This window comes from Pyrenophora tritici-repentis, chromosome 1 (assembly GCF_003171515.1).
Source record: "Pyrenophora tritici-repentis strain M4 chromosome 1, whole genome shotgun sequence".
NCBI lineage: Eukaryota > Fungi > Ascomycota > Dothideomycetes > Pleosporales > Pleosporaceae > Pyrenophora > Pyrenophora tritici-repentis.
Window position 1 is genome coordinate 4,672,709 of NC_089390.1, and position 12,015 is coordinate 4,684,723.

The 12,015-nt window shown below is 51.6% G+C and overlaps 5 protein-coding genes across 5 annotated transcripts; 4 read left to right on the top strand and 1 right to left on the bottom strand.

Moving 5' to 3' along the window:
* Positions 1-189: 189 nt before the first annotated feature.
* PtrM4_018420 (Piwi multi-domain protein) lies at positions 190-3,078 on the top strand (the record flags this gene model as incomplete). The annotated part of the gene is made up of 2 exons (XM_001931711.1): positions 190-269; positions 336-3,078. 2 exons carry the CDS (start codon positions 190-192, stop codon positions 3,076-3,078), a joined length of 2,823 nt encoding a protein of 940 aa, XP_001931746.1.
* A 931-nt stretch (positions 3,079-4,009) lies between these two features.
* On the top strand, positions 4,010-5,028 carry PtrM4_018430 (uncharacterized protein; the record flags this gene model as incomplete). The annotated part of the gene is made up of 2 exons (XM_001931712.2): positions 4,010-4,541; positions 4,589-5,028. The coding sequence occupies 2 exons, from the start codon at positions 4,010-4,012 to the stop codon at positions 5,026-5,028; spliced, it is 972 nt and encodes a 323-aa protein (XP_001931747.2).
* Positions 5,029-5,083: 55 nt separating this feature from the next.
* PtrM4_018440 (uncharacterized protein) lies at positions 5,084-5,836 on the top strand (the record flags this gene model as incomplete). The annotated part of the gene is made up of 1 exon (XM_066103323.1): positions 5,084-5,836. One exon carries the CDS (start codon positions 5,084-5,086, stop codon positions 5,834-5,836), a length of 753 nt encoding a protein of 250 aa, XP_065965525.1.
* Positions 5,837-6,768: 932 nt separating this feature from the next.
* Positions 6,769-8,444, bottom strand: PtrM4_018450 (Tymo-45kd-70kd multi-domain protein; the record flags this gene model as incomplete). Its single annotated transcript, XM_001931713.2, has 5 exons — positions 6,769-6,776; positions 6,988-7,674; positions 7,723-8,197; positions 8,258-8,345; positions 8,407-8,444. 5 exons carry the CDS (start codon positions 8,442-8,444, stop codon positions 6,769-6,771), a joined length of 1,296 nt encoding a protein of 431 aa, XP_001931748.2.
* A 1,609-nt stretch (positions 8,445-10,053) lies between these two features.
* On the top strand, positions 10,054-11,768 carry PtrM4_018460 (ProP, Permease major facilitator superfamily; the record flags this gene model as incomplete). Its single annotated transcript, XM_001931714.1, has 4 exons — positions 10,054-10,270; positions 10,320-10,686; positions 10,810-11,070; positions 11,123-11,768. 4 exons carry the CDS (start codon positions 10,054-10,056, stop codon positions 11,766-11,768), a joined length of 1,491 nt encoding a protein of 496 aa, XP_001931749.1.
* Between the last annotated feature and the right edge of the window lie 247 nt (positions 11,769-12,015).

Below are 12,015 nucleotides of genomic sequence, written 5' to 3' on the forward strand. Positions count from 1 at the left end.
AAATGCATATAGAGCCCTGACATGCTCTGGTTGCCACTGTATCACATGCCAGTCTCTAACGAACCTCCATTCTAGATCATACATAGGCTGAAATCGCTAACTTCTTTGGAGATTCACCGATAGTCTGCCCGCTCACCTCGTGGACGATTAATCACAAGACCTGATCTCACCGCACGTCAACATATCGCAATGTCAATGGCAGGCCGCCCCGGTGATGGCCCGGTCGGCAAAGGCCAGCCTGGTAATCCACCTACAGTCGGTGTCTCCGGGTGAGTGTTTTCAACAAGCTAGGCGCACAACGAGAGGCATTATACCAGATGACTAACAGTTCACAGTAGTGGTCGAATTCCCCGCCCTAATCCCGAAGTCACCAGAATCGAGGACGTAATAGTAAAGAATACCCTGTCAACTGCCTTAGCTACCCCCTCTCTCGACCTTGCGCTGCCACGTCGCCCCGCCTATGGCAAAGTTGGAAAGCCGATCATACTGTACGCCAACTACTTCGAGCTGAAGGGTATCAAGCCTGACACACACTTGTACCGGTACTCGATTGACTTTGGAGGAGTCACCATCTCGAGGGAGAAGAAGAAGCAGTTGGTCGAGATCTTACTGCAGACGCCACCTCTTGCGCAACTCAAAGTTGCGACGGACTGGTCGCAAAAGCTCGTATGCGCAGAGCAGATACCTCTAGCTGGGGAGCATGCCGAATACACTCTTGTGTGGAGTCCCAAGGCTGGTTTGCTGTACCCGCAAACAGACGAGTCCCGTCAGAGGAACACATATCATGTTCGAGTAACCAAACTCGGAGAAGTTTCATTAAGTGAGCTCCTGCAAAACCTTTCCCAGCCAGCTCCGACCTATGCACTGAAACTCGACACCATCGACGCCTTGAATACGGTTATAGCATACGGGTCCAGCAGCGAAGCCAATATAACCACAGCAGCAAGGAGCCGATTCTACCCGTTCAATGACCACCCTCAAGTACAAGTGGCAGATCTAGGTCACGCGCTACAAGCCCTTCGTGGATACTTTGCCAGTGTGCGCACGAGTGTCAATCGAGTCATGGTCAACGTGAACGTCGCAGCCGGTGCCTTTCACAAGCCTGAGAATCTGCTCTTGATGATGAAAGAGCTCGTTGGACGTCCTCTCCTAGACGATCGATGGGATGATGAGCGGGAGCACAAGAAACTGAATACGCTCTATTACCATGTGAAGATCGAAACACACTACCTTCGGATGAAGAGCACCGACATCAAGAAGAAGGAAGAGACACGCTGTCAAGTTCACAGCATCGTCAATTTCTCCCCTTCTGGAAAGAACAGTACCAATGTCAGATTCAGGAAGCATGATGCCGAGGGAAAAGTGATTACTCTCACGGTTGAAGAGCATTTCAGGCAAGCGCACAACATCAGGCTCTCTCATCCCCAGGCACCATTGGTCAACTATGGAAAACCCGAAAAACCAATGTGGATGCCGGCCGAGTTGTGTAAGATCTTGCCTGGGCAGTTGGTCAGACAACTTCTTCTTCCTTCTCAGACAAGCGAAATGATCAAATTCGCCTCGCGCAGGCCGGATAAGAACATGAGATCAATCACTAGCGACGGGCTGAAAGTCACGAAGATCGAACCGATTGTCAACGGACAGAACGTCAACTTGGAGGCATTTGGCATCAAAGTTGACCCAGACATGGTCACGGTCCATGGACGCATTCTACCCCCGCCAATCGTACAGTATAGAGCCCAGAGCTGTACACCAAACAACGGTGCTTGGAATCTGGATCCCAAGAAGCTCGGTTCAAGGCCATTTTATATTGCGAAGACTCTCGGTCCTTGGCGCATTCTTGTGATCAACTCTGGAAGCCGGCCCACAATTCCTGGTGGCATTGATGGACTGAAGCACGCCCTGGAGCAGTTTAAGAAGGCACTAATACAGTATGGCATGCAGCCTGGAGAACACAACAGGCCGTGTATGGTCGACATCAAGCCGGAGCAGTTGGCGAAGAAGAATATAGACGAGATTCAAGAGCAGATCAGGTCGTCCCTCGTAAAATCGTTCAAGGAAAAGCCACGATTCCTGTTCGCATTATTGCCCAGCGATAACACGGTGCTGTACGACTCGATCAAGCTACTGTTCGACTGTAAGCTTGGTTTGCCCAGTGTGTGCTGCATTGGCAGCAAGTTTGCAAAGCTAGATCCTCACTACTTTGCCAATGTTGCCATGAAGTTCAACCAGAAGCTGGGCGGTGTCAATCACACAGTACCACTGGCAAAGCTGGCACCGTTGGATGCGCAGACGATCATATTCGGTATAGACGTCACCCATCCTTCGCCGGGAAGCTCGCAAACAGCACCTAGCATTGCTGGTGTTGTTGCGTCTGTTGATGCAAAGTTCTCGCAGTACGCCGCCAGTATGCGCACCCAAGCACGTCGTGTAGAGATGGTGGCGGAGCTCGAGGAGATGATTGTCGAACGACTGGAACTTTGGAAGAAACGAAACCAGAACAGGTTGCCAAACAAAGTCATTGTCTATCGCGACGGCGTTTCTGAGGGCGATTACGGCAACGTGCTCAACAAGGAGTGCGAGTCTTTTGAGGCAGCATTTGACAAGCTCTACGGCAAAGAGAAGCACCCGAAGTTGTCATTCATCATCGTTGGCAAGAGGCACCACACACGTTTCTACCCCACACAGCCTGGCGACGCAGATGTTCGGACTGGCAACCCGAAGGCCGGCACGATTGTGGACCGTGGCGTGACTGGAGAGAAGCTGTTCGACTTCTTCTTGATAGCGCACCAGGGTCTTCAGGGAACGTCGAGACCTGCACACTACGTGGTGCTCAGGGACGAGAACAAGTTTGGGGCGGATCAACTGCAGACGCTGACGCACAATCTCTGCTTCACGTTTGCCCGGGCGACGCGGTCTGTGAGCCTGTGTCCGCCGGCTTACTACGCCGATCTGCTCTGCGAGCGCGGCCGTGCGTATCTCCACAGTGTGCTAAAAGGCGAGGGAGCGGAGGTCGGTGTGGGTTCTTGGCAGAGGGACGTTAATCCGGGGCTAATGGAGACGATGTACTATTTGTGATGGAGGGGCGACATAAGGAGGCCTAGGTGGGATTACTTTCTTTTTTTTCTGGCGTAATGTGCGCTGGCTTCTCATGGCATTGAGAAACTGCGTCGGGAGGTATTTAGGGCGATACGAGCACTGGTAGTGTGTACTTGGGCGACATGTGAATACTCGCACCCTGGTATACCTACAGAAGCGACCACTAGGCCTATTAGGAATGGAATAGCGGGGTTTCCCGGTACCAGTACTGCGACATGCTTTCCCTTGCCGATGGTGACTGACCAATGGGAGAGATGCAGGGCGCGGACGACGTGTCCCGAGTGATGAAGGGATCTTGTCCTGAGTGATGAAGGGATCTTGTCCTGAATGATAAAGGGTAAAGGGAGACTTTCTCTTCTGCTGGTTGATGCAAGGCGGGGGCGTCGACAGCGGCGCTTGGGCAGACGGTGCTGGGTGGACGCACTCGCCCTTCCCCGCAGTAGTGGGCTAGGCAGTCATGCAGGCTGGCCAGACAGGTGACAGCCAACCAGGCTTCACCTCCCAGCCACTTCGTTTCACCCCACTGCAGCCCTGGACGAGACGCTGGCCGTTGACGTGCACGGCGGGCACGGCACGGCATGGGCTAGCTTATCGCAATCAGAAGGGTATCGCGATGCGCCATATCCCTCGCCTGGTCCTAGTAACCGTCGTAGAGCATAAGCTCAAGGCCCGATATCAGCGCGCTTCCTTTGCTACCTGGCTAGAATCACGCGTCACAAGGGTGTCCCCCCACGTGCCTGTGAGCCTTCACCGCATGTACCACTGGCCCTGTAGGTAGTTGAGACGTCGAGAGCCCGCCCGCCCCAACCATCCTTACCACTACACCCCACCCCCACCACGATACTGCGACTGCGACTGCGACTGCGACTGCGACTGCGCAAACGACTGCGCAAACGACATGCTAGACACAATGGATCGCGCAAGCTCCTACGACCACGACATTCCGTCGCTAAGCGCTTCGCTTGAGGCCTTTGACCCCGAGCGCAGTATGCACTCGGCCTACAGCGGCCATTCCACCATGCAATCCTCGCGCTGGAGCGTTCCGCAAGACGATATCGATTCCGAGGCTGAGTCGGACGGTCCCTGGGCCCCGCCTGCCTGGCAGAAGTCTCAATCCAGCAATCACTGGTACCGGAAGTCGCTGCTGGGTGAAAGCGCACTGCGCGCTAGCCGATCGCCCTTTGAGTACCGCACCGATCGCGAAGTCACACCCTCGCGCATACCACTACCAGAGTCGCCCTACAAGATGACGCCGCGCACAAGTCCAGAACCCATACCAGAGGAGGAACAGCGCTACATGGCCGACAGTATCGCTTCCAGGTTACACACGGTACAAAACGCCCACAGCTTGTCCGATGACGAACCGCCAACGAGCGCAAGCACACTTTACGCCCAACAACTCGCGCGCTCGTCCCATGACGAGCCATGTCCAACAGAAGGTTGTGAGTAGAGCCCACCCATTGCGCGCTGTGTGTACTGACAGCCATAGTCATGCGTTTTGCTTACAGAGGAGAAGCCAAGTTCCGCACTGCCCCAATCGAGGACACCATTTCCAGCGTCGCCGGCGGCCTGAACAAGTTCACCGGGTCGCGCGCAAACCTTTTGTTGACCATTGCTACTATTGTCTTCTCGTGGATACTGCTGCAGCCCTGGACAGCCACTCTTATCCCAGATGTCGCCAATGTCGCCAACATGGCCACACAGTTTGAGCCACTGTTGTACGCTTCAGAAAACGTCATACCGCGTTCGCGCGAGCTCGCAGAGGCCAGTATAGCTGTCCAAGACCTAGGAGAGAGCGTTCGCGCCACCAACATGTCGGCCTCCTCGGTCATCATAGATCAACTGGATGATCTAGGCGATCACTTAAAGGTACTGGCAGAGAAGCTTACAAGTTTCTTTACAAATGTAGATGGGGACATGGACTCGTAGGTATAGGCATCTAGAGTCTCACACATCTACTAACAGACCTAGCATTCTCATTACCATGGACTGGGCAAAGCGAGAACTACAAAGTATCCAAGGTCCCAAAATTGGTATGATTGATACCGTCATTGGCAATGTACATGGCGGTCTCAGCAAGGTTGGCCTACTAGAGCGCAATGGCTCGCCCACGGCCGTTGGCCGAGTGGTGAATGACGTCCTCGGTCACACCACACAGCAGCGTTCAAAAGCAACCATGCAACGCACATTTGACTACCTCCTATCTACACTAGAGGAGAACATTGCAAATGAGCTTGCGCGCGCAGATGTCCTCTTCCAACTCTTTGAGAGCGTAGACCGACAATTCCACAATCTACACCGCTCCGTCGCCAAAGAAGAAGACTCTCTTGCAAACAAGAAAGACGAGTTCCTCGCCTCCATGTGGCGCCAAACCATCAACAACAAGATGAGGATTAAGAAATACGAGAAGAACCTCAAGCTCCTCAAGGACGTACGCGCCTCCACGCTCATCAACAAATCTGAGCTCAAAGCCCACATCCAAGTCATCCAATCAGTCAAGGACCAACTAGACAAAGCACGAAAGAACCTCGTCAGCCCGCTCATCCGACGCGCCCAATCAAACTCCTTTGGGCTCGAACAGCAATTGAACGACCTAACAGGCACCTATGGCTTCCTCAAGAACCTTCGAGACGGCCAGAAGAAGAAAGTCTTGCGAGAACTCTGGGGCGAACCCAAACGACGCATCGGCATCACAGCAGGAGGAAGAGAAGAGGAGATTGACGACTCTGAGCAATAACAAGCTTTTTATGTCATCCATCTTCTTTGTTTTTCGCTCCCGTTCCTCCTTGGCATTGCAACAAAAACTTCTTTCCGATCCATTCCCGGCGTTTCTTTGTGCAAAGTCTTTCCACTTTGGTCTTAACTTTGCTGCCTCCCACACTTATCTGAGCGTTCAAAGCATAGCGGCGGCTGGGTTAGACAAAGGACGTGTTTTGGTGTGGTAGTCTCTTCTTGTTGTCACCACAACTTACACATTGATTGGCGCAATTATCTTGCTGGGCTTACTGTGAATGAGGGTGTTTTGGGCGTTTAGGTCGGGCCGCACGTTCGGCTCGACAGGCGCATCGTCGTTGTAGGGATGATGGGACGGGCATTGGCTTACCCATGTGGATATTGGGAATTGGGACTGGAATAGGATTCAGGTTCAAGGGAATGACTGGTATTGTTTTGTAGCGATTAGCAATGTTTTTTTTGGCATAGGTTAGTAACTGAATGAACTCGACTCAAGATTTATAGTCACTTTTCAACTTGCTTCCTGTGTGTGGAGGGTTGTACGTATGTCGTTCAGCTTTGGTAAGGTCACCCCTTGATGCCCTTAGTAATCGGCATATGCATATCATCCGCATGTGCGTGGTAGGGCTGCCGGGTAAGCCGACGGGCTTGATGACTGGATCGGTCTAGTGGCCCCGTTCCAAGGGTTACCCTCTTTTGTCACATGTCCGGATTTCTGGCGGATGACGAGGTGCCAAGATGATCGCAGAGAATCAAGTTGAGTAAGGTGAGTATATGTAAGAGGTTCATTTATATTCGTAAACTTTCGTTGCTTAAGCACACTAGAACTGCACATGTAATCTTCCCATCCGCGTCATCTGAACGAACGACAACGATGATAACAACCAACCTCCTAAACCCATGCAAATTAAACCTCCCATAACACCCGCGAGAAACCTAGAAACCTAACAGTGAATGATTAGATCTTCCAATAGAACCTGCCCTACCACTACCACCACCCACCAACACACACACACACACACACCTAAACCAACCCCGCCCTCAACAGCCTATTCCCAAACTCGCACAGAAAATAATCCGCATAAACCAACCCATGATTCTTATACTTTTTATGCGCATGCCTATTCCAATTCGTCGTGCTATTCCGCAATATACACTCAAACCGCGTCTCCTTGATACCCACCTCTGCACCTACCGTCACTCCATTAACCCCATTTGCATTCCCATTCCCATTCACCGTGCTTTTCTTCGCCAAAGGAGCTTTGAAAGACGCAAAGTCAGCATCATAACTCATCTCAAGCGTCTGTCCCACAGTCCCCACCGCCAACTCCAAGAAATCCGTTCCATCAGAAAGTTCAGCAGCAGTGGCCGAAGGCAGCGCCAGCAACGCTAGATAAATAATAACCAACCCATTCGCCGCAATCACGCCTGCGGAAACATCCCGCAACGGCTCCCGAATATCCTCTTGCTCGGCGTCGAAATCCCACACTGGGACGAGATGATGATGCCACTTTCCCTCTCCCTCTGTTAAACGACGCACAAAGTAGTTTGCGCAGTTAATCGCCGTCGCGAGGAACTTGACATCTTTCGTCCAGGTGTACGTCTGTGCGAAACCGAGGATAGCCCAGGCTTGGCCGCGGGACCAGGTTGAATCGTCGGTCCAGCCTTGGTTTGTCATTTTGGCTTGGGGGAGGCCGGTGGAAGGGGAGAAGTTTACGAGGTGGTAGGAGGAGTAGTCTGGGCGGAGGATCTCGTTGATTATCGAGTTTGCGTGTTGCGTTGCTATGGTTATGAGGGTGGGGTCGTTTTGGGCGTGGCCGATGTAGTAGAGGAGGTCGAGGTCTGTGGAGGGGGTTAGGTTTGAGTGGGATGGGGATGGAGGAGGCTTACTGCACATGCTGTCGATGATGACGAGGAAGTTGGTGGACATGTCTGTTATGGAATAGCGGTCGTTGATGGCTACATCCCAGCTTCTAATCGCCTTGACTTTGTCGTCGTATCGTGAGGCGAGCGCGTATGCAGCATTTACCACGGATTGGTAACTCTCCTTGTTTCCCGTCAACTCCCAGTCTTTTTGTAGGGCCGGCTGTACAATAAATCCCATGTCGTGGGTATCTGTTCGGCTGGACATTTGGATTATAGCCACACTGTAATGCCGACCTAGTTTGAGCAAGTGCTCTTGGATCTGTGGTCGGACGTGGTCGGGGACGTCGATCGCTTGCGGGTATCTCATTGAACGTTCAAGGAGCGTGTATATGCAGCCTGGGAAGAAGCCGCAGGTCCAGAAATCTGCTTCGCGCTCTTCATAGTGGCCTTGTCCCGGGCCGGTCTGAGGTACAGTGTGTGGGTAGGATTGTAAAGGAGCCTGAATGTGTAAGCAAGGTTACTTGGTTAGTCGTTCAATCTGTAGAAGAAGGAGATATACCTTTTGCTTCAGACCTCGTTGTGCTACCTGTATGATTTTGGCAGCTACATTTTCAGAGTAGATTGCGCCGAGGTCTACGCCCTTTACACTATACGTTTTGGTTAGAAAACCACCCAATAGCTGTCGAGATAGATACAAGGTATACTCACATCGCAGCTTTCGGTGCCGGTCTCACGCTTTGTGCCATACTACCCAATAGAGAAACACGTAGTTGCGAGCTTGAGCGATGATTGGAAAATACGTTCAAGTGATGAGCTTCTGTCTATAGCTTTGATCTGCACTTGTACTGCACGACAACTATTCTTCACAAAATCCGTGGAGAAACGTCTCTCGCTACTCTAGTATGTGCAGAAGAAAATATCAGGTCACTTCTTTTTTTTGGCGCGTAAAATCGAGTTTAGTGATACGCAAGCCTCGGCGACGTATCTCTCGGCAAAGGGTCATTTCGCGGCGAGGGCGGGTGGATAGCAGGCTAAAGTTAAGATCCCCTTTGTACCGATGCCCGATGCCCGTTACCCGGCCGCTACCAACTTTAACTCGATAACATCTGCTGCCTAACTCTTGGAAATAGCTCATGTCTGCACTGCTCCTGCTTACCCCGTGGACGGCCTTCCAGAAGAGGAACTTGATCCTGGTCACCTATAGCTCCCGGAAGCTCGACTATGAATGCTAAATTCGAGGTTGACAAGCGGGGTTGGGCAACGATGCAGGGCGATACTAAGTATAACGTACTAGGTTTCGTATGGCCTGTCATGGCAGGACACCAGAGTCTTCACCATTCCTAGCGCCGTTGTATCTGCACAAGCAGTGGTGTGGTGGAGAGAGCATACGTAAATATTCGAAAACCCTACTATGTGCGTATCTCATGATGGATCTGGTGCCTCTGCTTGAATCATCTCTAGACTTTCCCAGCTCTTTGACAGCTATGAGGTCATCGAATCCGTCATCAGGGTGAATTCCAAACTTCGAACCCTAAAGTAGTAGGTAACAAGCCATATGCAGATGGAAGGGTTGGCCCGTTGCCGATCCCCCATGTTTCCTTCCGTGGGGCGTTTCCATTCACAATGGTATTTGCTGGAATCCTTCAATCTCAAAGGAACCTTGGAAGATACTAGGGGCATCCATAATCTAGTAATACTGTGAACTCCCGAGGTCCCCATCGACATTCATAGTCGGGTCTGTTTAGTACTAGAAAGTTTAAGTTCATGTAAGCTGTCAGGCATATGAAATGGCAGGTTCCGTTTTCGCGTTAATGCTTGGGGATGCCCTGGCACGACATACTATTTCCCACCCACACCTCTCTCTCAGCGCACAAGCAAGAAGTGCGACCAGCGCGGTCTGCTCAACCGGATGATCTACTATAACAGTGAATGCATGCGTTAAAACTGAACACAGCTGGAGGTAAACGATGAACCGAATAATTTCGGTCGCTTTTCAAAATGTACGTCTCGGTACACCAAATCAAAAACACATCCCAAACCTCGCTCCTTCGCCCCGCATCTCCTCCATAAGTCTGGGAGTCTTACCGCAGATGGGCAAAGTTCTAGCCCCAGGATATCTAGCTTGAATTTCCCCCGCACTCGGCCATCCCAAAACAGAATCGTCCCGATGTCCGCCCGTGCGCCTGTCCGTCAGCCGTCACATCCCAACCACGCCACAGCTACGCGTCTGGTCGACCGACATTGAGGTTTATAAACCAATGTCGCGTTCCCAGCAAAACGGACCCATATTAGTGTCATCTAGATCGCACCGAGGTCGTACCGACTGGCGAAGAAATTTTACATTGATACATCGACATGCCAAGCATCCAACCTCACGATGAAAGTCCTGGAGTTGTCAATAGAACTGGCGAATTTGACACCAGTGTGATTGCGCCTGCAGAGGCGCCGAAGCGGTCGCCATGGAAGGCGTGGATGTATCTTTGGGAATGGTATCCCAAGCACTATCCTGAGGAGGAGAGAAAGTTGTTGCGGAAGATGGACGCGTGTCTCCTGACTTTTTGCTCTTTCATGTGTGAGTTTCTGGAGTGGTCGGCGTTGCGCCTCGCAGCTAATCATCTCAGTCTTTCTCAAATGGCTCGACTCGTCAAACATAAAAAACGCCTATGTGTCTGGGATGAAAGAGGAACTCAACCTGCGAGGCAACGAGTACTCGCTCTTTGACACCTTTTACAACGTTGGCTATCTCGTGTTCCAAGTACCATCTCTACTGATTCTATCGCGACCAAAACTTGCCAGGTACTACCTACCGACTATGGAGGTACTCTGGTCAATTGTGACCTTTTGCCAAAGCCAGATGCGAAATCAACACGACATCTATGGCACCCGGTTTTTGATGGGCTTGCTCGAGACGCCTGTCGCATCCGGTACGACATTCGTTCTTGGCTCTTGGTACAGGCCCGAGGAAGTCTTCAAGCGTACCGGAGTGTGGTACGTGTCGAACAACATTGCCGTCATGTTTGGTGGTTACCTGCAAGCCGCTGCCTACAACAATCTCAATGGGCAAGTATAGTCGACCCACAGACCATATTTACTTCTAACAACTCATGATAGCGTCCATGGTATGGCTGGATGGCGCTGGCTGTTCATTATTGACGGAGTAATTTCACTCCCTATCGCGCTAGCCGGGTACCTCATCTTCCCTGGCCTGCCCAGTAGTACGAAGCCTTGGTGGCTTACGCCAAAAGAACATGAACTTGCCCGTACGCGTATGGCGAGAGCTGGAGTTGCACCTAGCCAGGATCTGAGCTGGACTGTCGCAAAGCGCACTTTCCTACGCTGGGAGTTTTACATGGGCGTTCTCTGCTATACCTTGTAAGGCAGTTCATCCCAGACATTTTCTGAGTAGATACTAACCCAAACATAGTTTCTTATCCTCCTCGTATCCCCACGGCCAAATGGCAATCTGGCTCAAAGATCTCGCCGCCAAAACCCCTGGCGCCTACACCATTGCCCAGATCAACACGATTCCTACTGGCGCCCAAGGTGTTTCCGTCTTTGCCGCCTTACTCGCCACCTCGCTTTGCATGGTCTACCCACTGTGGACCGTCTTCTCTATCGTGCAAACCATCTACATAGTCGCCAACATATCGCTTTTGATTTGGAACATCCCCAAGGGCTATCACTTTGCCTGCTACTATCTCCTCGGAGTCTCTGCAGCCATAACACCCATTCTCATGCCCTTCATCAACATGGCGCTTCGCGACGATGCTGAAGCGCGTGCTGTCACTGTGGGAGCTATGTTTACAGGTGGCTGGGCAGTATCTTCATTCTACCCCATCACAGTGTTTCCGATTGTCGAGGGCCCCAAGTGGACCAAGGGGTACGCTGTAAACATCTGCTTCATCGTAGGTTGCTGGAGCACATTTCTGGTCATGCAGTACCTGTACAAGAAGAGCGAAAACAAGAAAGCCGCTAGGCAGGTGAGGGAGGTATCAAAGGACTCGGAAGACGCATCAGGTGTGGACGTCAAGACCATGGTGGAAACTGAGCACACCGAAGTCGGGAAATAAAAGGTGATTACGTCATACGTGGCACCCGATTGTTGTTGTTGTACAAGATACATTGAATCCTTGAATGAAAAAAATAATGGAGTATCGTGTTCTGTCTCACTTCAATGTACCATGTCTCACTACAGCCGTGTTTGCACGTACGTAGCATAACCTGCTGCCACCTCTCCCCCATCCCCATATGAATATTGCTTCGACTTGGACAGATTCCCTATGTTACGCAAGGACGAATAAAAGAATTAGCAGCAGC